Genomic DNA, 26,998 nt, shown 5'->3' with positions numbered 1-26,998 from the left:
AAATAGTGTGTTACAAATATCTAACATGCCTCTAAAGGCTGACTGTAAACTTCAGCTGATACAAACTATATAAATATCGTTAACATAAAAAAATGCCTCTCAAAGACGTGACTTAAATTTACACTTTTCAAGACAACACCTTTCAACTATATCCGTATCTGTCCTTTGTTCCAGTTTAGTATTGAAAGCGAACGTTATGACATATGGAGGCTGGGGTTTGCTTGCATTCATAGGCGCATGAAGAATTACTGTCAGACAGGAACATACACACACACTTACGTGTATGTGCATGTGAAGTGGCAATATTAGAGCCGACACTATCCCTTAGCCAACTTGTTGGAAGCCTTAGTATGTGGTGAGCCTAGTCATTTCTGAGTAGGGACTCAGGGCAGCACCATGTTCTCTACTATCATGACGGATGGGACAAAAAATTAGTGAAATAATCCAGTCAGTGCTGTGTCACCCATACAACTAATATCCAGAGCGTGGGACGCCAGAAACATTTCTGAATAGGGATGCCCAAATACAGATCAAATCTGATCTGGAGTGAACTTGAACTGGTTCACTCAGACTGACGAGCCTTCTAATGGAAAGTCATCCTGCCTGCAGTGCTCCCACCTTCTCTGGCAGCAAGAATGACGCATCTCCTACACAGCTGCTGTTATCACTACATTGACTGCTTTGAAATGCCAGCCTTCCAGTGTTACCTTCTGCAGGTCCATCATTTTCATCCATAGAGCTGCAAACTTTGGTGGATGCTAATGAGGTAGAGGAGCCACTGTGCTGGGAGCTCTGGAAATGGAGAGACACAAATGAAAATAGACGATCGTTAAAGAGCACGAACAGCCACAGCATGTTCTTACTGGACAGGTGTCCCAGAGGGGCTTCAATGATCTCTGCATAAAGTTATCAATTTTCTTTTGTGGAGGGACATGCAGGATGCTTGGGGAGAGTCCAATTTTTCCACTAAAGTTATACTTCTAGTACCCCATTTAAATGTAGAGATCCCCAATTCATTATATGTAACTACATATTTATGTAGACTCCACTAGAAAAAGTAGTTTCTCCCTGTTCCACACACATTTTAGCAGGGAAAACTGAGGAGCTGCATGCCCTCTACCGGCAGGCAACTGTTCTCTCAGCAACATCAGTAACCTGACAGACACTAAAAGCACAAAACCAGACTGAAGTTGGTTTTGTTATGGGCTGAATTTGTCCCTTTTGCGCACTAACATCTGATGAAAACCTCCCCAGCTGTGCTCTAGAAGAGTAAATTCATTATGCTAATATATGGAGAAAATAAAATGCAGTGTGAAAAATTGCTTTTTTATAAAAAAGAAGTGATTGGATACAGCCCATATGAGGCATAAGCCTGCACCTCTGTTTTAAATCTGGTAAATGCAGCGTCTAAGGGGGAAGAAAATACCTTTATAGCCTCCAGAAGGCTGATGGTCATCTAACTTGGATGCCAAAAATATAGCAGGCAGGGTATCAGCAGGGAAGCCTTCCAAAGCACCTATCTCTGTCTATCACTTACATATGAAATCTAGACAGGTACTTTTTAGGAAGACTGCTTCATCGGGCATCTAGATGGCTGAAATTAAACAAACACATGAGATGGATGGGACTTCACCCAAAACTTTTATTCTGTGCTGTATAATGATTATATGAACATATCTTCATGATTCTTCCGTCTTCAATGGAAACTGAAAGAAACTACTGAAAGTGGCCCTTCAATATTACAGTAAAAATGAGCATTTGCTCAGGTGCTCATGTTGCAACAAGAGTTAGAAGTACTTAGAGCATTTCCAAAATTAAAACAGGACCTCTCTTGGGTTCACATAGTTTTCAGGCTGAAAGGTTACAAAGGGCTGCAGCGCTCAGAGTTACCTCCTTGAATCTATGTATTACATAAATTGCAAGTCAGACTCCATGTAACTAACACTAGGGACAGATCCTGGCCTATGATTGCAAGGTATCTAGATGCTGACAATCAGGGTGTTAATCCACTTACACATTTAATACACAGTTTCTTTAGAAACTATTTCATCTACCAGTGGTGGAATATAGAAGCTGACCGGAACAAGAACAACGAACAATGTAGTGCCCACATTTTTTGCAGAGTATGGAGTCAGGGAGAATGCAGTTAGCAGAGTTAGAAGCCGGCCAGTATGCTGAGTTCATCCGAACAGACTAAGTTTTAATTTCTCCCACAACAGATTAAGGTCAGATGATTCAGACAAAGGCTGAAGCTGGCCTATTTTTCATTTAATAATCTTGAGAGCTTGCACATCCCCTGTCTACCAAGAGATTGTTTGCTTTTCCTTTTAATCATCATCAGCTCACTCTTTTCACTCATCTAAGCGTTTCTTCTTAGTTTTGACCAGAATTAAAAAATGCATTCATCAGTTTTTGCACCATATTTGCTGGCTCTCAATGACAGAAAGGAGCACTGACTAACTGTATGCAGCTTGCTAAGACATTACTGCCCTTGTTTCATGATTAGGACATGTTTATGGTGTTATTCCTGTTTAAACTATGCTAGATAGCTCCGTAAAAACTTACCTTAGGTTCACTTTCAAGCAAATGTGCAGATGAGGATCAAGGTAACAGGAAAATGCTATGAATTCTCAAAGATGGAGAAGTCACTCTTAAAATCACTCTTTTTATATAGCTTATAATGATAGATTTCCTTTACAGTCCTGCTTGTATAATAAGCGGAAAAACATTCTTTCTCTACTCATTCGGCTGTGTCTGCTTTTTTTTTTTGTTATTTCTTTTCCTATCATGTAGCATTTTCTTAAAGGAATTACAATTTAAATATGTTTAGTATATGATACATATACAACCAGGAATTAATCTTTACAACATTAAAACGATACAACACAAAAAATAATTGAGATTTAACTTGGTGGCTAAATTTTCTCAAAATGGGTGCCTACAGAGACTCAAATTTCTATTTGGGAACCTGATTTCTCAAGGATCCTCATCTCTGGTTTTGATGAGAGCTGTGACTGCTCAGTCCTTCCCAAATTGGAATCCTTCTAGCTCCCATTTCAGCAAAATATTTCAGTGCTTCACTTTAAACACATATAGTCTTAATACCCCTTACACGTGACTCTTAAATATAAACTCACTCTCAAAGAGCTGTCTTGTGTATAGCTGCCTAAATATGTATTTAGCCAAAGTATAGTAACAAAATTGAAAAAAAAAAGGTGGCCCATATAAATTTGAAAGGAAACAAATCACTAATATGAGATGGCTTTTTTTTTTTGAAGTGCCCCTATCTGTTTTCTTATTCACACCACGTTTGCATCACTACATAAGAACTGGAAGGCTAAGATGGTACTCATGACTGAAGATGCACTGAAGTGAAGCATTACTAGTATATAGTGTCTCATAGGTCTGCAAACAAAACGTACACCACCTTTACTAAGAGCTGTGTGCAAAGTACAAGCGTGTGGGCAGAAGTACAGCTTGCCAATGAGACAAACGCAGTAGCTAAAGAGAGGTGATAAAAATACAAACTGGGATTTTTAAAACTACCAATTTGAAAAATACGAAGAAAACGTATACTTTTTATTACCTTTGCTGAACCCCTCCTATTAAAAAAACAGATTAAAAAAGAACTGTACATTTGAATATATTTGCAATGTCTAGGCAAAGACCACCCTCTTCTACAATTAAAGAGACACTACCAGGCAAATAGGACATAGAATATTTTCCTCTTTATTCAGTTCTCCAGAACACCGCATAGGCATTTATTTATTTAGCTTTACTTAAGCTAGAAGGACATTCAGTTCGTTTAGACTTTAATTAGCTCGTTGTTCTCACAAGCTGAAAGCCCTCCGGGTCCAATAATCCTTGTGGCTCTTGGTGTTCCTTCCAGTTGGCTTGCCAATGGGGAGGCAGTCTGTCGTGCACGCTGTTGCTCGCACAGCTGTAGACCCCATTAGGGATATTACAGAGGTGGGGTTTGAAAAACAAACTCTAAGCAACAGTATAATCTCTTCAGGCCACAGACCTTAATGCAATTAGCTGTTTTAATTTTAGGAGAAGCTGAGGTGCTTGAAATGTCATCACTTTTACACAGATTTAAAGGGGTCCAGTTGCACAGGTTGCCAGCACATGGCCATTTTTATGGCACACCTCCGTAAAAGCGATGGCATAAAAAAATCAGGTCTTAGGTGTAAGGATTTCAGATCCTATTCAGGTTTATATAACAGATGGCCAACACACCTCACATCTCAATGATGTGAATAGAAACATTAGCACTATAGAGTTTCATCCGTGTCTCACTGGGAGATTCATTTAGCAACTGTTTTGTAAATAGTTTGTATCTCAGTGGAAATTCCTCAAATTCAGTTTAAAAAGGCAGTAAAATAAATATTATTTTAATTGCTCTCTCCCGATACTCACCTTTGTCCCATATTATTCTTAAAATCGTACTGCAGCTCAATAGCAGGAATAACTTTCATGGCCTACCAGTACCAGCAGTTATGAAAGGAAACTAAACAAGTATGTCTAGGAAGTTTGCTAATGCAATTCAGATTCCTGAATCTTGAAAACCAAACACTGTATTATATTTTCCAAACCTCTCAAAACCTTTATTAGCGCATATGGAGTCTACAAAGTCCCCGGACAATAGATTCCTTTGTATAGTGTGAAGGAAGCATCTGGATGAAATGTGAGTAACAGAAATGCACACAGGTGTAAAAGCTAAGTTGGAACTCATGCAGAGTTTTGCTAGAAATAGTATTAATGAAACCAAGATCAAAATTAGTAAACAAACTGTAAGTTCAGGAATGAGGCCTAGCACAAGGGGATTTTTAATGTCTTTAAATAATGTTTCCTAAGATTTCACCTATTCCTAAGAATTCTATAGAATTTAAAAAACCTGGGAAGAGAAAAAGCTGGAAATATCAGTAACATGTGCAGGATAAAGTTCAATTCAGCAAAGATAAATAGGATTAAAAACAAAATAAAACAGTTAAACAACCACGGTCACCTCTTTGTAGCCTGCCCTGTGTGAAGTGTTCAGTCGGGTTATAAATAATCTTTGCAAGGTAGCCGTCATGAATTTCTGACACAGCCCACTCCTTAGCCTGAAGATCATCGCGTTTAATGGTAAAATAAAGACAATACCACAGTGCAGGCATTAGCTTTGAAGGACTTTGAAGGACTCCCCAAATTCCTGTAATATATAATAGTGGTAAGCAAGAAATAAGTGAATCAGTATAACAAAAAGGTGTGTCTCCAGAAAACAAGATGCTTTTAAAAGGTTAAGCAGGGGACAGCTGGTTTGAAAACAGTAAAAACAACATATCTTGATGTAATTTTTAAAGGACAAAGTCAGTTTATTATTCAATTTAGAGAGAAGCAAAGGGTTAGACTGAAACTCTATCTCCCAGCTGTCCCGTGAAAAATGTTCCTCATTTTTCTTTAATTGCTTACATTTTTTGGCTCCGCCAGCTGAGAGGGAAGAAAAGTTTTCATGTAAACGGTACAAAGCTGGCAAAAAATTTCTTCACAGAGAAACATCAAATCCACAGTCTTTGTGCTGAATGGAAAGCAATGGAATTCAACGTACAGGAAGAGAAATGAGGCAGTTGCTCTCTTCAAATTCAGACCCTACACTGAACTGCCATATAAGATCCACATTTAGTTATAAACTGCCTTCATCTGGAAAATGTATGCAAGCTTTGCTACGTGTCCACTGTTCGACATCCTACACTGTATTTTTAGGTCACTTCATTTAAAAGAGACCCCGCCTGGGGAAATGACATGTTTTTCACGTACGCAATTCAGGATTTACACAGCATGGAGACAGCAAGACAACGAATAAGCGGGTGTGTGTCATTTAGGAGCCTGTGCTGTTTTCCTTCTTTGAGGGATAGAGGGATAAAGGGGAGAGTCTGCAAGAAAATGGAGCTGACAGAAGGGAGCTAAATTTTCAAACTGAAGCACTTTGTTCTGTTAGGATCCTCTTATTAAATTGCAGCATCAATTGCTCACATACTCAGCTGATTTGTGCAAAAACGCAATTCTGAAAGACCAAAATAGTTTCGTATACAGTATTTAAAAGTAAATCTAAAAGTAAACTTAAATCTAACCTCTGCTAGCTCCTCATGCTTACTTCCAAAGCTGAGCTATAATTCAGACTCTAGGCTCACTCAGCCTTTGGTATCCTCAAGAAGATTGATGGTCCTAAAAAATTAAATGTATCAGATTCATGATATTAGAAGTTGACCTACTGTTACGGTATCCATACTGTGGTTAACATAAAAAGTTACACGCGCAGTAGTGCAATGTGGAGGTTATCTTTTTTCCTTTTCTAAAGTTACATCGAGGTAAAATTTTCCACCCAACAACAAAACGAAAATTCAAAGGCAGTCAAAGGAGCTTCCTATTTCTTCCATCTCATTAAGAACACAGCACAATCATCACTTTGATTTTTAATCTATTTGAGGTGAATTTTAAAAGCTTTCCTGATATTCTTACCTGTTACTGGGTAGAGACATAAACCTCCACTGTTTTGTTTCTACTTCTCCTCATTTCTATAGAGCTATCTCCTTTTGTGTCTGCATGTCTTTTTTCGGCAGACCTACTTACTTCAGCCAAGAGAGCTTAAAAACTAGCATTTATATCAGCCCCACAGATCTCTTCAAGAGAGCGTTTGTACAAGATCTGAAGCAGCAGACCAGCAGGAGATGGAGTGTCACAGATTGCAACGTCTCTCTTCCCCTGCCCCAACCAAATAAAAGTCGGAAATAGATAGATATTTTTAAAGAGTAAGAAGAACTATTAAGGAAACCAAGTACTTATTTTTAAACACAGTAGGTATGTTTCAGTACTCTCAGTTTTTTGCAGGCATACTTTCCTAATAATTGACTTAAGAGGAGTGCTGCTAAAGCCCGGTTGTCAGCAGGGAGCTGGTACGTTGCTTTGGGGACAGTATACTAATTCCTCACTTCATACTTCAAATCTATCCCGCCGTGTGCACAGAAACTTGCCCATAACCAATTCATGGCAGGTATATTTACTGTCTCCAAAGGACCCATTAGGAACAAAATTCTTCCTTGAAGGAACTTTTACATCTACACACTAGAGCCCAGAGTTTATTATTTAAAAAGGTACTGAATGCATCTACTATTCAAAGGAACTCATTAGGATGCATAAATCCCATATGCTTACACTAAGTGAACTGCTAGAGGGACAGTGCTGATCCAAAATGAACATGCAATACCAACCACAAGTGTTTTTTTAAAGCCTGTTAATCACATTTCCAAAATAAACTCACTGAGCAGTGTGTATTTTTTAAATATATTTATTACATCACTTACAATAATCTAAGGTAATGTTAAATCTAGCGAAACAACAAACTGCAACCAGGATGACATGGTGAAATATGAAACACAAGTACAACACAGTATGATGAAACAATGGCACAAAATGAAGGTGATTTTCTTCAGCTGATTATATGAAATAAAACATTCATCGGCATTTATTTTTGCAAGTTTTACATTGTTTGTTGATTAATCAACAGCTTTCTTTTTGGTTTGCTGCATCACATTAATACAAAAACGGTATATTTGAAAAAGCAAATATCCAAGCACTTTTGTTTAAAAAAAATAATTGTACGCAGAATTTTGTAAAATCTTCAACTTATGTTGTAAATGTGCCAATATTTACAATATCATAGTGCAACTAACAAAATGAAGAGGCCTTAGCAGAAACATTGTTAGCTCCTCTTTCACTAGAGTTTAAATCCCAAAACACTGTATTGCAGGGCAAACCACAAACTAATTACCTCATATAACATCAGACAACAAGTACACACTGAATACAGTATATCTTTTTTCATACTTCACTGCTGAGGATTAATTTAGGCAAAACTGAATATAATCAACATGCACAAATACAGACACTAAAATGCATACAAACATGGGTGTGTGCATTGCGTGTGTTTTCAGCCCCTCTATATTGTGCATACCCAGTACATGTATCTACACATCCAGTGACTTCAATGGGGAGTTAAGGGCCCTCAGCCATCCCGCAAATTCAGGTGCAAGGTGAAATAGGCAAAACAAGCCAGTCAAAACGTGTTACTTCAGCAAACACGGCTCAGCGGAGCCTGTTCTGCTCTGCACGCACGGCTTTCTGAGCAGAGGCTTTTCCTGTGAGTTATCACACCCATTTCGAAAGGGTGTGATAACCGCTCACTGACTTTTACCTACATGTAAAGCTACTGCTGGTTGCATGACGTAAGATTATATTTTCACTGATCATTCCCAGTTACAAGATATCATCCCATCACTAACAGATAAACTGAATGTGAAAATTAGATTACGAATAATCTTGTACTTGGTTGCATATTATTAACTGGATGCAAGGAAAAGCATAGATGACATTAATCTAAGTATTTTTCAAGTGATGGGGTAATTTAGCACCTTAACAGATTTTATATTTGTTCAGTTTTCAACTATTTTCTGATAAAACAGTAAACCTGGGTTCATTTAAGAATCATTTCTATAACACTGTCAATTCATTTTAACATTTAGAGTTGGAGGACATGCTCTGTAACATGCTGCAGTATATAAAGTTCACACCATAGCGTGAAACATGAAACTGTAAAAGCAAATACTATTATTTATTTCTATTTTTAAACAAACCAATATCAACCCACATGTTCTCCATGGCCGTTTAACAGGATGTAATCTGTCTTATAGTACCCATATATATTCACAATGACAGATGCATATTTATATGAATACTTCCGGATTTTCATTTTGCAGCCATAGAGGCCTTGTGAAAATGATTTAAAGGGCAAATAACTAAACATAATGTGCTGCCCCTGAATTATTTTACAAATTGAAAAGCAATTTTCATATTAGATTCTGACTGCTAAAGACTTCACAACAGATTCCTACAGCAAAACTTTCTAATATTTGATGACTTAATAGTTACACTGCAGAACAGGGCACTTCCCAAGGAGACACAAGTCTGAACACGTCAAAAGAATATTGCTTTAACTTTAGGATTACAGCTCTGTCCGCGTATGCATACTTCCACGTATAAGGCCCTATACTTCCCACCTTGAAGTCTGCCATGGTTTTGCCACTAACGTAAAACGGAGCAGAACTAACAACGACATACCTCATTCGCACATGAGATCTCTTAAAATTGTGTATAGTCCCGAAGGGGAGCTGCTCGGCAAGTGCAGACTGTCACAGCTCCGTTCACGCTGACAGAGCTCCGGCAAACCGCACGAGATGAACATCTTCCCATACATTCCCATACCTTTTCCCCATATATTCATTTAAAGAAGCCATAAATGGCACCTAACTGTGCATGGATTTCAAAACCATTAATCTATATATATTTGTGTGTGCGTGCGTGTGTGCATGTGTGTATAAACTTATACATATACACACATACATTCTGTGCTTCACATGTGAACTGTTTGTTGCATAAAAGAAAAGAGAGAAAAAAAACCCAGAAAGTTGCATAAAGCATTAAGGAAATAACCACAAGGATTCATAAAGCTCAAGGAGAAGCAAAGCATTCACAACCTATACAAGACTCTTCAGCTACATGGTAATGACCTTATAGTAGGCACAAATAATGCAGCATACAGAGAACTATAAGAGGTTCAAACACTATAAAGTTGCTTAAGCTATTCTGTTATTTAATGAAGTTGATGAAATCTAGCGACAAACTAAAACCTGTGCTGTTGCAAGCAGAACTACAGTACCAAGAAACACAATTTCAGTTTCACCAAATAAACTGAAACCGTCCGGTCTTGCTCAGAAGAAACATATCATTTCTGCTCATGTATAATGGCAATTACAATCCACACAAAAGGGATCTCAAAGTCTATAAACAGTGTACCTTTTCAATCTCTAAGGGACTTTTCATTCCTTAAATGAAATATTAATGATACATATTGCCCCCGAATAGCCCCTTAATACGAGTCATATGTTGAAATGATTAAATGTTATGAACCAGCTATATTCTTTGAAACAGTCTTGATGGAAAACTCGCTACGATAACAATTACTGATATAAGGTCCATTTTTCTTTTCCATAGCTAAGCAAAGCCATGGAATTCACGTTTGCTGGCAATCATCTGTGCTTTCTATGCAGAACAAATATACTGAATAAACTGCTCTAAGCAGCTGTATGTAGTCTATAAGGAAGAGGGGAGGAAAAACAAAATTCCTGAAATTTACTTTCTTTATAGACCAAAGCAATTCTCCAGAAGTCAGTATTTATTTTTTCCAGTGTAGAGGGGAAACTGAATTTTTGGAAACTGATCCCAGTGCACCTTTACCTAATATGCATTTCTTGGGATTGAGTAATATATTTTAGAAAGGCTCATAACAGGCAAAAATGCAAGTAACTTCACAGCTGTGAACTTTTCCAGTAGAACAGGACAGCCTTTTGATTGGGGTGGGGTGGGGGGACTGTTCATATTGCTGGAAACAGTTTTAAAACTGAAGTCTTGAAGCAGGAACGGCAAAACATGCATTTCAAAACGGAATGACCTAACTGCGTCAGCAAACCTGCCAGATTAATGACTTTTTCTCGAGGTGATACTGGAACCAAGTATCGGAAACAGAGAAGGTAAGTTTTGTATTCTGCTGCCCTTTTATTTATTTCTGTAAATATCCTCCATTAAAAAAATGCTAATAATACAGTGAAGCCATAGTATCACATGCCAACGTTTTCTAGCTGTGGAATTTTATTACGGACCAAGTGTATTATTTCACTACATTTAAAAGCTGGCATGCTAAACATTTTCCTCCTACTAAGTAAATTTTCCTGATTTCAACATATGTTAAATCATTACTAATATCTTCTCTATAGATTTTTGTGGAGGGTCAGAATCACACTGACTTCTAATTCTTAAATCACTACTTTTTGAGACACTGAAAGGAAATGTATAAGACAGTAAACGTGTACGATCACTGTGCTATGGCGTGAAATAAAACAGATAAATATTAAATCAATTTGGAGAATATAACTGGAAATATTGCTATTACGTGAATTAGAGTAGCTGACTAAGATTTGCACAATAAAGCAGCAGAAAACAAACAGAATTAGTAGGTATTTGTTAAGCAACTGATTATAATGCATGATCTACTTAACAGTAAAGGAGTTTTGCATATTCATGCTGTACAAAATGACCACCTCTGGAAATTATGAAAACAGAGAAATTAGGTCAACCGGAGGATGATTCACAGTTCCACCATTTCTATATGCTTTCATTTTAAAATGGCTTATTTAGAAATGGCATAAAATGTCTTATTACAGCACATAAAAAAATGTTCCTGTCTTTAACATAAGTGAAAAAAATAGTAGTTTCTCAGGCCAAACGTGTTTTACCAAGAGGTGTCCTCATACCTGTGTCAGATTGTGCGTATGCTGCTAGCCGGCAGGCCCACATATTTCCTGTTTAAGATATTTTAGTCCATATTTACTTCATCATGCAATGCAGAGGTGATCAGTATTAACAGCTCTTGGAAGGTAAAACATTCATGCTGCCTGTGAACATCCTTCTGTCATCAAACTGTAATACAGTAAAGATAATTTAACAGTGCTTTGAAAGCTTTTATTTTTTGTTCAGCAATGACACAGGATTTCTTCCTTTTCTTTTTGTTTAGATAAACAGACTAAACACTGAAAAGAATGAGATCTGAGAGATCCAGATGTGTGTATCAGGATCAGGCAGCACAGTAAAATCAGTTTAATATGGTAGGTTTTTTCTTTTCTGCAGTTTTACCTATTCATTGGTAAAGTAAAGCATTCATTAAGCATTCATATCAAAATGAATAAAGATATCCATGTTAAAAACAGAACATATAATCAGTACCTTAGATGATAAAAAGCGTGCTATTCATAAATGTGCCTGCTACGAATTTGTGCGTTATAGTCACCTTATCCAGTCTTCATCCCTTAAAGTGTGCACAATGCTGTTTTGCATTTGATGGACATATTCAATGGCTCATTCATTACAAATTCTTGCACTTAAATGCAGTGGTAAAGTGAAAAATGCCCCCACATTTTAGAATTAATTTGGCCCCATGTTTTAAATATTAAATATGCAAAACTCTTTTGTGTGATTCACTGTTACTGTAAATTAGCAGCTATTCTCTTTTAAAATGTTAAACCTTCACCAAATCACAAACCATAAACACTGTTCCATTTTCTCTTTTACACTGAGTCTCCTACTGAATCCAAATCATCCGAAGAGAGTGGGCGATACAGGTCCTGTAAGATGAAGTGCAGTATAGATTTGTTTATTCTGTTTGATTTGTTGCACTGCAACTGTCTTACAAACTTTTGTTACTGTGGACCAGAAAATACTTTTTAACAGAAAATACACATTGTATATATTCAGATTTTTGGCTTAATTTCATAGAATTAATTTTTAATCAATAAACACATGGCTAGTAAATCAATTTAGAGTTCGAATGTACAAAGTATTTTAAATAGCAATTATTTTCTTCTTTGACTCTTTCCCATTAAACACTTTTAAAACAATGTTTAGCTGTTCTGGAGAGTCTCTTAACTGGCTGGACACTTCGCAGTATCAGTTTAATCCTTTCCTTTTTCCAAAATAATATATATATATATATATATATATATCCCTTTTATTTCACAAACAGTAGTAGGAAAGTAGATGCTTACCTTATATTAAAAGGTACCCCAAACTTGCCACCCACTGTCATACAGTATGCATCCAGCAACCCAGAATGCTGGCATTACCAAATACTGCCATTACATATATTGCACATATCTGACATTGGCATGTCTTTTCTACTTTTATCTTCCTTTGTAAAAAGGCAGCAGGTACAATCCCCTAGTCGCCGGCTCTTTCTGATGGTAGCCAAGCAACCAGCTCATGCCAGCAGGAAGAGAGACTCTGAGTGTATGGATCTACTCCAGTTTCCCAGCACCCACTGTAAGCACCCTCTAACTGATCGGATAATCTGCAAACGCCAAAGCTGTTCGAGGATACTGCATCGCCCCGTTCAGCCTACACAGCACAGCAGCCTTCTCCAAGATACATGACACCAAAGAATGAAAGAGAAAGTCCCCCCAGGAGAAGCAGCATAGGAGAGAGTACTGTCTTTTCAGGCAAAGAGGCTGGTTTAGAGAGGTGCTGATGGCTCCACTGGCTTTGCAGTTCCTTCCCCCTCCCCAGCACACCTCATTAGAGCAGCTTTGATATCTTTAAGCTGTTTCTGGGGGCCCTTTAAGTATAAAACATAGTTACAAAATACATCAAAACAAATACAAGACAAAACATTGGCCAGGTCTGCAAAAATACAAGAGTACGTGAAAACGGGAAGGCATGAAAAGCCAGCTGGAACCGGCTTTAGCATTGGTCTATGCTTTTGGTTTTGAGTTTTGCAGATTTTTTTAACCACCAGAAGATAGCTGAGACAAAACAAACAAACAAACAAACAAAAAGACCTAAAAGCTGTGCTTTGAAACATGAACTGCTTAAAATGAGTGTTTTAAAATTTCGAGTTTACAAAGGTCTACATAACTTATGCAGGTTTATGTTTCACTTGCAGGCATGGTATAAAGGGGATTTGAATTCCCTCGGTTGCTTATTCTGCATGTAAATGGAGAACGGGCATGTGTACACACAGTAACAGTCAGGTTAATCTGGCACACACTTCTGAAAATCAGATCTTATATGAATTTCTATGGGAACAATCCAGACAAAGAAGAATTTTAAATACACAAGCCTACCTCATTTTGAATAGTAACTAGTTAGTTAACTATTAAAATTTCTTCTGTGCATATCCAGCTTTGGTATTTCTAATATGCAGTAGAGAAAAAAATCTTCTTTGCTAGTGAGGATAAATCACCAAACTTTTGAATGGTACCTTCCAGGTGACTGTTTGCTTACTCCTCTGGATACTAAAAATATGCATTCAGAACTTACAAAGAAGACATTTCTGAGAACTGACATTTAAAATCTTGAGAGCATTTTTGTGTTTATTTTTATATCTGCATGATTGGTTTAAAGTAAAATCATGCACAAGATCTCAAGATCATACTCTCTGCCCTTTATACACTTTCAAATACTTGACACTTTTTTGAAAATTTTCCTTTCTGATAAAGGATTTTCCTTGCCTCCAATTAACCAAAGAACTTTGTTTAGAGAAAATATGAGGAGAATCTGTTTATTATTTTGCATGGATCAATAAAAAGAAAAAAACCTTTCTGCATGAATAAAAGATATGTTGGCCAATATGCGACCCAAAAACTCCTTACATATATCAAATTCAACCTTTCTGCCCAATTAGCCAAGATGTACCTTAAACTCAAATTTCTATTATTTTATTGATTGTAGTTTCCAGTGAAATAGAAAAATATATTTAAAATAATGGCAATCAGTATACTCTAACTGAAGTAATGACATCGATTACAATTCAGTGGAAAAACAAACTCAAGAACTATTCCAAAAGCTAGTAAACTAAAATCGGGGGTTCCTATTATATATATTTATTATTATGACTGTCATGCCACCTTTTCTGAGTCCTTGCCATTAATCATACTATCATACAATACAATAACTATCTCTGCTTCAACTGCTATAAACCTGAATTGCAGATGTTTTTATCTTCTGTGGAAATACCCAATTAAGTACATAACAACGTAAAAATAAGAATCTTTCTTACTTTCTATTTTCAAAATAAGGAATATAAGAAAACATAACTGTAACACAAAGGCTACAAGTTTAAATATTAGGAAGCCAAAAAATACAAAAGATCAAATGATTCCAGGTTGAATTTCAAGTGCCTGTATTACACCTATAAAATTAACCTCTTAGCTATACTGTTAATCTTACCTTCCTCAAGCACAGGCTAAATTTTGCCTGAGATTATTAATATATAACTTCAATTTCTGGGTACGACTGAGCCATGTGAGAAAGGACGTCAGCAAGTGACAAAGGATGAAACTGTCTTATTTTCTGGTTCTGGAGGGTTTAAATGTTTATCTGTAGGGTTGCAATAGTATTGTTTTAATGATTACAGTATATGCATCACAGTAACACTCCTGGTCTTACAGAGGTCACTGGAAAGCCTTTTGTCAAAGGCCAGAATGTAATTTTTTAAAAAGATGCATGATTAAATGTTACTAAGTAAGAACAGCAACCCCTGTATTTAAGTTGCCTAATACATCTCACAATTAGAAGGAACTTCTTTTTTTGGAAAATTTTACCATCCCTATTATTTTTTACAGGCCTTCACTATTCACAGGGAGAAATCTCTCATTTTATGGAAGTTCCTTGCTTCTGTGCCACTGAATTCAACCCTATGACTTCCCCTCACCCGTATTTCTCAGGAAAAATGTGGACAGCCTACCTACACCCCCGAGCATTTTAAGCACCAAGCCCACAACTCCCTTGTAACACTCAAACGGGAATGCTGAAGAGCTGATTTATTAGTTACATCAAGGGGAATTAGGCTATTCTTGATTCAATACTTGATCCAACGCTTGATTCGAGTCTAGTCTTCCAGATTCAGTACAGGCTAATGGCAGCTTGTTTACCTGCTGGCATGACAAGAGGATAGGCACTCCTCTAATTATAACCACATGGAGAGAGAAATAACTAATTACACAGCTGAGCTGGCATTCCCAGGAGCCAGCATCTTACTTCAGCTCCGGAGCACTAGCTCTCCCAAACTCCAAATAAAGAGAGAATACTCGTCAGGAACCCAACCACGATCTCCAACCCCAGGACATGGATCTAGCTGCCAACGCTCTTCTCTTGGGAATGGGCAGGAATACCTCCCATCTCCGGATGGAGACGAGGGACAGCCAAACCAGTCTTCTATTCTCTCCTGTATACCCATCATATGACACCAACATTTCAATAACCTCCTAGGGAATAAACTTTCTTCTGTGGCTTGCTAGTTAGCCCTGCATTTCAAGCGGCTGAAGACAATACAAAATGCTCTGGGTTCAAATTTGGTTTATGACAATAGGGTATATAAAATAACTTGCTCTCTAAATAAATATTAAATGGGTACATACAAAAGATGGTACTAAAACCAAATAAAACGAAACATTCTTTAGACTGCTGACACAATAAATTTAGGATTAGTAAGCACTATTTTATGGTTGTTCATACAACTGATTTAGTCATATGAATACACATTACGACCTTTAATGACACAATCATATGGTTTTGCTCATTCACTTCACAAGTTAAACATGAAAAGGGCTGAGTTAAATTCTCAGGGAACTGTAAAGTTTCCATGCCTTAACTATTGAGCAGAGGATTTTGCAACCTAAATAACACTGTTTTAATGTATTTTTACATGAATATACCCTTTGTTTCCATATGTACAAATATCTTTTTTCTATAATAAACCCTCAAAATAGAAGGTGTCATGATCTTTAACAACATGGTTGCCTATCCTTCTCCTTCTCGTCCTCTGCGTGACTTGTCAGGCTTAATTCTGTTCCTAGGCAAGTATGACCCCCTGCTGAGGTCAATGGGACTGGATATGAATATTTGAGAGCAAAATTCAACTCTTACACAATGTCTTCTCTCTCCTGTAATTTATTTTGAAACGTATCTCCTATAAACTTAGTAATGTGATTATATCACCACTACACAGCCCTTTGCATCCATAAGACTGCCATGTAGCGATCTGGTTATATTTCCCCATGGGGAACCGGGAAAGAAGAGACTCATTTGCCTTCCTCTTCACATTTAGGAAACCTTGTGGACAAATACACCTTGTATGTAATGGTGCTGACCACCTGGTTCCCATCATTTATTCATTGTGGGGATACAAGCATCAGTGGTGGGGAAGGAAACTTTGGAGAGTTACCAATGAAGAGAGAAAAATCTTAAAACAAATGAAAATCCATTGTATACTGATATCCTCCGTCTTAACAGACACCCTTACATCATCAGTGTATAATTCATTTGGACGACTCTTTCCTCCCTCTTCAATGACTTATTAATGATCCATTCATAAGCCTTGAGGGTAAGAGCAAACAGGTGAGGAAGACATTGCATTCAAGAAGATTTTAGTACCAGCTCACCCACCTGAAACTTTCATCTTTATTCATTGTGTACCAAAAAATGAAAAACATGACTCTCCTGAGGCTTCAAGCTGAAACTCACTATCTATCTCTATGCTGTAAAATCACAAAGTACTTCCAAGTCAGCCTCCAAATCTATAAGCAAGTCATGACAGAATCTCATGGCAGCATCCCAGCTTGGGATAAGACTTGGGCATGCACAATTCCTCTGCTCCCTGGTATCCACAAGAAAGAAAGAAGGATACACAGGTGAGAAGTGAGTCATGCCACATTCCTGCTATCCCTGGGCTAGATATGGGGGGCATGAGGACTGCACCAGCTGCTAAAGTCAAGCACTGTCAATTCTGCCTATAATCCCTTACTATCAGAGACACAAATTATGTCTTTATTTAAAAACTAAAAGGCAGAAAAAACATGTGTTCCAACTGTGCTTGTAAACAGAAGTCTGTGATATAGAGCACTGCCTTAGGGAAGCTTTCATTGAGAACAACTGATCACACTTCAGAAAATATCAGAAGAGAAGATAAATAGATGTGTGTCCCACTGCTTTTGAATAGATCCAATTAACTAAATCAGCATGTAGAGCCTTCTGGGTTGGACCAGTAATAGTCTGTTACATGGTTACAGCAGTAACATACGTGTTACCATCATTCTGGATGGTTAGGTACATTATAGATTCTATATATAAGTTGCTAGTGGGAACCTACAGCTATTAACAACTCTGGTCCAACAAGGCACCTGAAGAGTCTCCTGTTGCTTTGCTACTGATAATATCTTTACTGCAAAAGGCTATGATATTACAGCTAAATTTTACAGAGCATTCTTTCACTTTCAACAGCTTCAAAATCAAAGCTGTTATAGGTTTTGCAAGTGATATAACGCCTATGGCAAATTTAAAAAAAAAAAAAAAAAGACTTTGACAACGTCAACATTTTCTTCCAGTTGTGAGATGCTTGGAAAAAGAAACTAAAGGAAAAAAAAAGTTCTGAAAAAAAGGGGAACGACATCCCCCCCCCCCCCCCGCTTTTTTTCTCAAGGATAAACCAATTCCCAGAATATTTAGCATTTTGAAGGACACAGAACAGTTGTATTCCACTTAAGAATGTTACACAAACATAACAAGGATTGTATCCAAGCTCTTCCACCCTATAATTCTAAACACAAGGAATCACTGGAGAGAAGGCTATCTGATAATGGCTATGTGAGATCCTGCCCAGCCACGCTCAGAAATCAGTTTCCTTATTTCCTTACCCTCTGTTTCCGTAGACTTCCCGGGCTGGTGGGAGATGGGCTTGGAGACTTCCCAGAGCGGGGAGTAGAAAGCTGGCTACCAGGGGTTCCATTCACTAAGAGGACAGTAAATTCAGAAAATAAATACAAGGCATTGTTGAAAACAAAGAAATAATTAAATCAACATACCTCATTTCTTCTCGTTCTTTTTTTAACAGACTCATTTGCTTTTTTCATGTTTTAAACATTAAATAAGTTAATTCACAAAAGAACTGTTTCCTCAGTTTGGAATCTCATGAAGCCAGTTTTTATATAGAGTTTAAGCAAATAATGAATCTGAAGAGACTGTTTAGTCAATGACAGAGGATACTATTATGTCTTCTTAAACTGTATTGTTCTTATGCTTCAAAGTGATGGAGATCAGGGTGCTTTGTGCTTGTCCTTAACAGACATTTGCTGTATTTAAAGCTTTTCATTCCATTCAGTTATGGCTTCAAGTGCAACCCACCAGAACAAAAAGCTGTACTGCTTGCAAGAACAAATCAGCTGCTTGCTGTCACTCACTCACTCGTTTGAAGAGATTTTTGCATTACTACCTGACCCAAACATCACCTCAGACTTAACTCAAAAGACCTTTCTAGATGCAGATGAACTGGACGTAACATCCCAAGTCTGAGTTACAGCAAGCCATCACTTTCTCAAATAGATAAGCTCGTTCAAATACGTTAGTGCTCTTCATTTTAACAGCATCTTTTGCATGCATGGGACATTATCCATTAAATTAACAAAACAACACCAGCAGAGGACAGAATTCTACTACAAAGTAATCACAAAAGAGGCTATCAATAATATTCACACTAAAGCACTGAAAGAAACACTACAAAGCGTGTATCACATATATATGTAAATATTCTTTAAATAAGCAACTGTCATATCACAGTCCATACTTGTCATCATCAGGACAAAAAGAATCAACGATTCGATTCCCAAATTCTGCATTTTAGGAGAATATTTACATACTAGGATATCAACAAGGTATTTGACTTACCTTCTATGAGTTCTAACATGGACAAAATCTTAGTGTTTAACCTGCTAATAGCAAGCAGCAAAATTCCTGCTCTGTACTAAGCCAAGCTGTAGCAAAAATGAGAAGCAGTGGGATTAGTTAAGGATAGCTAGGATTGCTCACAGAGTGAGCTGAATGCGATGCAGGATTCATAAGCAGAAGCCTTTTCTGCGTAAGGCTGACGTCTTCAGAGCAGCAGTGGGAGGTGCAGGTGCTGTCTTAGGGCTACATCAAAGGTGTCAATTAAGCATAATGCTGCTGCTTCAGAGTGCTGAGCAACCACAACCCCCACTCGCATTGCACAGAGCCCCGAAAGCCTAAGCAATATTATATGCTGTGCACTGAATCATAATGAGGTGCCTTTGGGGGCAATATACCAAATGACTCATCTGAAAATCAAAATGACAATAACTTCTGTAAAACCTTGGCTGACTGGCAATCTAGCAAATGCTAAATTCTTTGGATAACACAGTGGGCATTTTTAATAGATTTTTCTTACTTTTTACATAATACATCATTCTCATTGGCTAATGATGTTGAGTCCACCTATTGTGAGAAATGAGAATCCTACTACACTACACAGACCAAGAGAACACATTATACTGCAAAATAAATAACAATCACTCGCTAGTGATTAGGTGCTATTACTGATTACATCTCCACATCACTTTGTGGAGGCGTTGTTTAAGCTCAAGGCGTAATATCTTTGTATAACCACAGGAACAAGAAGAAACAGTAATTTAAATATGCTGCTTTTATATAAAACTACTTCATTCAACTAAGCTTAAAATTCACTTTGTGTAGAGGACAACATATCGGCATTGTACATATCGGCACTGATTCAAATGTGCTAAGTGTTTGGGGAGAACACATGCATGTGGATACACTCACTGAAGTTCATCCTGCAAAAGGACTCCCAAGGACCAACAGTATGATCTATGACCCCAAATTTGTTATCAATACTTTTGAAAATATTTAGGAAAAGGAATACAGGACGACACTAAAAACAAGCTTTTTGGAGTCTCAAACATCTGAAGTCTTGAAAGCTTTCTTAAAAACAAATACAGTATTATTCAAAAACTAATACCACAATTGATACTAAAATGAAGCTGATACTCAACTGTTCATTATTCAGTTTAGTGGTCTATCTTCTCTTTAAACCACGTAGATTGTCTGAGACACTGTTATTACTAGGAGAAAATCTATGATAACTACTACACTTTAATAAACCTCGTAAGACAAGGTACCAGATACTGTTCCTCAGAGATTGAATCCTTCCTCATAACTTGAAATAATGGCTTTGTAGAGAATTACTAGTCCAGTTATTTCGTCTTGAAGATAAAGACTTGAGGTCACCAAATGGAACCAGCAAAATAGATGCAATGGTATATTTGACTCTGATGCATTTCTCACATCAGGTCGATGAATATCTATTTTAAGTAAAAAAAGTACGTGTTACAAACCCTAAACATTACTCACTTGCCACTACCACAGAGTCCAGAGTGGTGAAGTTAAGTTCCAGGACTCTCCTCAGCATCATTTTTTTAAAGTGACAATTTTTTTAGCTGCTGTGTTAGTGTTGGCTATCTGTAACACACAAAGTCAGAGCACAGTTAATGGACCAGGGCCTCCAGGAGATTTAAGCGGAGTTTGCTCACCTCTTTACCCATGTCCAAAACAAAAAAGAGCTAGGTACTTAAATACTCATACCAGGATATTTGTCAATATACAAGGACTTTCTATGGAGAGCTGTTTAGGAAACTCTAGTATAAAAAAAGAGACGACAATTTGGATTTGGGCATAGGATTCATTTTACCGATCTTTAAGTACCTACTATGTAAGCTTCTACTTCTAAACTAGTTTTCTAGATCTCACTATAATCAGTGAATAGGTACCGTCAGAGTTTGATTTGCATCATCCCCAAGCAGCTATCTAAAATGGGTCTGATGAACTGAGAAGTGTCCACTGTTCTGCCCCGTACACTTCTAAAGTTAAGCGAGATGAATCCAATCCCAGGTGTCTATTGGATTAGGATATGCTGGAGATTAAAAGAAATCATTGAAATTCTCCCAACCTACTAATTTTCGTGCATTTTATACCAAACTCAGCCATTAAATAAACTCTGATGATCAAAGTCCATACAGGGTTGGCATTGGAATCAACCTGAATAAGGATTTGGGAGATTAAAATAGGGAAAAAATAATTCCTAATAATTCCCCAGTCCATGCCAGAGCTCCTCCTTTTGGCCTTGTTTATGGCTTGCTGGCCATCCCCAACCCTAGTTTCTTGCATTGCAAACCATTACATTGAATTTGCAAATAGAACTGCCATTAGGTGTTATGGAGCAACAAGAGACTGGACTGATGTTGACTGTCTGCCTGAATTCCATCACATTCATGACCCCATTCAAACATATGTATCTCATGACCAGATAACATGGCTAAAAATATACGTCAATAACAACTTTAATCTTTAATATATAATAATAATAAACTTCTGTTAAGTACAAGACAATAAACTGCCGAAAAATTCCCTTTCTTGGTGGAATGTACTCTGATTTGAAGCCGCACTCTTGTCCAGTATCTGCACTGCATGTCTCACTGACTGATGCAGCACATGTTCCTACAGGGAACCCTGATGTAGAGAAAGACATATGAAATTGGTAAATCACTGTTGCAATTAATCATTTTATTGAGTGAGGCAAAAGGTTTCTTGTCACTCTCCATTCAAAAAATGGCAGGGGTCAGTGACTTCAGCTTAACATACAGCGTTCTCCCATTGTCTCATGAAAAAGATTTATCTGTTCAAAATTTCACAGGTGAAATATGTATTAAAAAGCTAAAACAATAACAAAATTATTGCGGCTGCACTGAGCTCATGTATGCACACGCTTAGCTATGAAATCCTTTGCTTACTGTCATTTCTTGCTGAGTCTGGAAGCACAACAGGACAGGAACCTGTCTTTTTATTTATTTTTGCAGCACCTGGCACACAGATGAAGGCAGAGGGGAAAAAAAAAAGAACACTAAAGCTGGATACTTACTGAGATACATGGAAAATAGCTTTCATATGAAGATGTTTATAAACTAGTGAAAATGTTGTAACTAAAAAGACCTTGACCACATTCCAGCAAATAAATCATTTTAATAGTGTATCGCTTTATTAGGTAATAAAAACAAAAAATGAGAAAAGCTGAATTACAGTGCCACGTTCCAGCCTGAGAAGCTGCCAATGCCAGCGTGTTGTACTAAAATGATACCCTCCTTATAAAACCTGTCTGTTGATGTGTGACCATCTTGTACTCTACAAAACATGCTGGGCTGACTCTCTGTGTTTACCACAGTGGTAAACAAAGTGGTTTGCCAAACGCCAAAGAAATGTATTTAAAAAAGGGGAGAGAGGAGACTGAGGGAAGGGAATAGTGCAGGCTTTCTCCCAACCACAATTTATGAAAGACTAGGAGAAGAGGTAGTCTAAATTAAAAGATAATTCACAGAAGTCACAACATGTGTAGGTCATGTTCAGCAACTGTTAATTACAAAATAGTGATGCAAGATCACTACCTGACCTTGTCCCAATAACTCTTGCAGTTTGTCACTTTCCTTTTCAGAATAACATTTTTGTACAAAGAAGATTAGGTAATTTCAAAGTAGTATGTAATTCCCAAAGTAGTTGGGAAATAAAACATACCTTGCCTTTTCTTTCCTTCTGCATTTGTGTTTTAACTATATACGTCTCTTTTTGTCTTCATTGCAAAAGAGAGATGCTTTGGCCAGAGCAATGACTAAGAAAGCAGTCTCGTTATCGCTCCTCAGTGAAGCCTTTTGTGGGTTTTTTCCTCAGTGCAATTAGTTGAGATATATTCCAGACAGTCAGTACTGCATTCATTTTAACTACTGCTAAACAGTCTTTTTTATGTTCAGTCTCTGCTAGAGTTTATGCCAGGAGGTTATCCAGACATAAGAAGAACATCTCTCTGTCACTGAAGACAAAGCTTAACAGACCCACACAGAGCTTTAACCTCATCAGCAGATTAGAAATGTTGGCAGAAAGGACCATTTTCAGGTCAGGTTTACATGATGCTGTCCCAGTAGCATCTGATACCTAAGCAAACTTTTAACTAGTCACAGTAAGTCAGCAGCACCTGTGGCAGCCTCAACATACAACCCAAGCAGCACAGCGCTCAGCACAGATTGTAAAACCCATCCAAGATGGGAGGCAGATCCTCACCCACTCGGCCAAAACTGATCTCTGCGGGGTGGCCACTAGTATGCCACCGCTACTGTAATCTGAACTTGGCTGAGGTATGCCCACACTGATAAGCAGACAAGCACTGCATCTGTGCTACAGATATTGCAGACATGTCTGAGATCTCAGAAGACAAGATCCTTCCTTGAAAATACAGTTCCTCAGAATCTGACAGTAATCTTTCGGAGGATCAGAAGGTGAGTGAATGTCTCCTGTGTTTTTTTTTCTGCATTTTATTGGAATATATGTGATATCTATGAAGTTGGCTGCTAGTGTCATGTAGTACATAACCTAGAAAGCACTTACATTTACGTAAGACCTAGTGAAAATCTCTCTCTTTTGAACTATTTTGCCTATTTAGAAAGACAAGAATTCTCAGTTTAGTCTAAGGGAATGGATATCAACTTCACTATCTAGCATTAAACTTTTTAACCCTTTAAAAGGGTTAAACTAGTATAAACATATCTGTTTCCCTTATTCACTCTTGCTTTTCATTGTAAGCTATAAAATAATAAAACTTAATTTTTTATTGGTAAGTACTAAATATCTTCAATATAAATAAAAAATTTATTTATAATAAATATAAATTAAAAGGAACACAGGATCAAAGTAAAACTATTTTGGAAATCCCCGGGAGTGTAGGATGACTCCATCAGTCCCACGGATTTGTACTCCTTGGTTCAGGAAAAGTTTTGATTCAGCATATTTATTAAAAAAACTGTCATCTGAGTACATATAATAATGTGAATAAAAACATGTGACCACACTGAAGATAATATGATACGTCATGTTCCTTGCTTTGGGACCCAAAAGATGTTCTTGAGACAGGTGGCAGAAGAAGGGTTGTTTCTTTTTAGAGGATAGGGGCCTAAGGATGAGCAAACTAAATGAAAATATCTTTTTACAAAGAAATATATCTATTTCTTTTTTTTTCCTAAATAGCTGAAAAAAGTAAAAGCATCTGCTCTAGAGAAGTTTTCACTAAGATCTAATTTCTATATCCCAAAACAGTTTTTTGGGGGGAGGATAACTATCAGGCTTTAGTTTGATATAAGCTTCATGATTTCTTTGCCCAGATGCAATTTTTTAAAAAAACACACAGCCTTAGATATTACAACCTACTATACAAATTCTTCACAAGCATTCCCTTTGTCACACAGAATATATGTATTATTCAAGTTACTCCTGAAAGACACTTGTTGCACTTAGAAACTGAAATTAGATGAATATAGGAACGTTGTCAGAGTATTCCAAGACCCACTTGAATCTGGCAAGGGATGTCAAGGTCAACAAGAAGGGCCTCTTCAAAGATATCAAGAGCAAAAGGAAGACTAGGGAAAATGTGGGCCTGCTATTGAATGGGGCAGGGATCCTGGCAACAGAGGACACAGAGAAGGCAGAGATACTGAATGCCTTCTTTGCTTCAGTCTTCACTGCTAAGGCCAGTCCTCAGGAATTCCAGACCCTGGGAACAAGAGAGGAAGGCTGGAGAAAGGAAGACTCTCCCTTGGTAGAGGAGGATCGGGTTAGAGATCATTTAGGCAAACCTGACATCCACAAGTCCATGGGCCCTGATGGGATGCACCCAGGAGTGCTGAGGGAGCTGGCGGATGTCACTGAACATCTTGGAAAAGTCATGGAGAACATGAGAGGTGCCTGAGGACTGGAAGAAAGCCAATGTCACCCCAGTCTTCCAAAAGGGCAAGGAGGAGAAACCAGGGAACTACAGGCCTGTCAGCCTCCCCTCCATCCCGGGAAAGGTGATGCAACAGCTCCTCCTGAAGGTCATCACGAAGCATCTGGAGGACAAGAAGGTGATCAGGAGTAGTCAGCACGGATTCACCAAAGGGAAATCATGCTTGACCAGTTGGAGAGCCTTCTCTGATGGAATGACTAGCTGGGTAGAGGAGGGGAGAGCAGTGGATGTTGTCTCCCTGGACTTCAGCAAGGCTTTGGACACTGTCTCCCATCACATCCTCATAGGCAAGCTCAGGAAGCGTGGGCTGTATGAGTGGACAGTGAGGTGGCTTGAGAACTGGCTGGATGGCAGAGCTCAGAGGGTTGTGGTGAATGGCGCAGAGTCAAGTTGGAGGCCTGTAGCTAGTGGTGTCCCCCAGGGGTCAGTGCTGGGTCCAGTGCTGTTCAACTTATTCATCAATGACTTGGAGGAAGGGACAGCAAGTTTGCTGACTCCTCCAGGGAGGAGTGGCTGATGCACCAGAGGGCTGTGCTGCCCATTCAGACCTGGACAGGCTGGAGAGTTGGGCGGAGAGGAACCTCCTGAAGTTCAACATGGGCAAGTGCAGGGTCCTGCACCTAGGCAGGAATAAACCCAGGCACCAGGACAGGCTGGGGGTTGACCTGCTGGAAAGCAGCTCTGCAGAGAAGGACCTGGGAGTGCTGGTGGACAAGCTGACCATGAGTCAGCAATACGCCCTTGGGGCAAAGGAAGTCAACAGTATCCTGGGGTGCATTAGGCAGACTGTTGCCAGCAGGTGGAGGGAGGTGATCCTGCCCCTCTCCTCAGCCCTGGGGAGGCCTCACCTGGACTACTGTGTCCAGTTCTGGGCTCCCCAGTACAAGAGAGACATGGCACTCCTGGAGAGAGTCCACCCGAGGGCTACAAAGATGATGAGGGGACTGGAGCATCTCTCCTATGAGGAGAGGCTGAGAGAGCTGGGCCTGTTCAGCCTGGAGAAGAGAAGATTGAGAGGAGAGCTTATCAACATGTACAAGTATGTGAAGGGAGGGTGTCAAGAGGATGGAGCCAGACTCTTCTCCGTGGTGCCCAGCGACAGGGCAAGAGGCAGCGGGCAGAAACTGAAACACAGGAAGTTCCATCTGAACATGAGGTTGTGGAATCTCCTTCCATCTGTTCAAAAGCCATCTGGACGCATTCCTGAGTAATATGGTCTAGAGAACACTGCTCGAGCAGGGGGGTTGGACTAGATGTTCTCCAGAGGTCTCTTCCAACCTCAACCACTCCGTGATTCTGTGATTCTGTGAATTTTCTGAACAACTCTTCTTAACACTAAGCCTGAATCACAGTTACAAATAACATGTCAAGGATTTGAAATATTTTGGGAGATAACTTGAGGAGACGTGGAGGGGAAGAGAGGTGAGAGGGAAATAATTCTGAAGGAGGTGCTCAAAAAAAAGTAGCTGTTTTTGTTAAGAGTAAGTACTGAAAATTAGAGTCTAGATTTCAGAAGCTAAGAAGAGTTCACCTGCATGCAACAACTTTCCTTAATTTAAGGAACTGAAGGTATAATAATACCAGATGTCTCAAGCTGTTCTTGATTTGATTAAAAATAATGACCATGAAGAAGCAAGGGTGGCTTTCTTCAGATCTGTTAGCTCTTCACCTGCA

At 38.4% G+C, this 26,998-nt stretch overlaps 1 protein-coding gene across 2 annotated transcripts in view; it reads right to left on the bottom strand.

The window, feature by feature from the left end:
* DCLK1 (doublecortin like kinase 1) overlaps window positions 1–26,998 on the bottom strand; it is a 251,398-nt gene that overhangs the window by 48,820 nt on the left and 175,580 nt on the right. For both annotated transcript variants that reach the window (XM_068930064.1, XM_068930065.1), the window contains exons 6-7: window positions 18,336–18,430; window positions 708–792 (exon numbers count right to left, since the gene is read on the bottom strand). In XM_068930064.1, coding sequence (XP_068786165.1) covers window positions 708–792; window positions 18,336–18,430 — 180 coding nt within the window. The remainder of the gene's footprint in view (window positions 1–707; window positions 793–18,335; window positions 18,431–26,998) is intronic.

Source organism: Struthio camelus, chromosome 1 (genome assembly GCF_040807025.1).
Source record: "Struthio camelus isolate bStrCam1 chromosome 1, bStrCam1.hap1, whole genome shotgun sequence".
NCBI lineage: Eukaryota > Metazoa > Chordata > Aves > Struthioniformes > Struthionidae > Struthio > Struthio camelus.
Note: the sequence above shows the minus strand (reverse complement) of the source record. Positions and strands in the feature narration are given on the sequence as shown.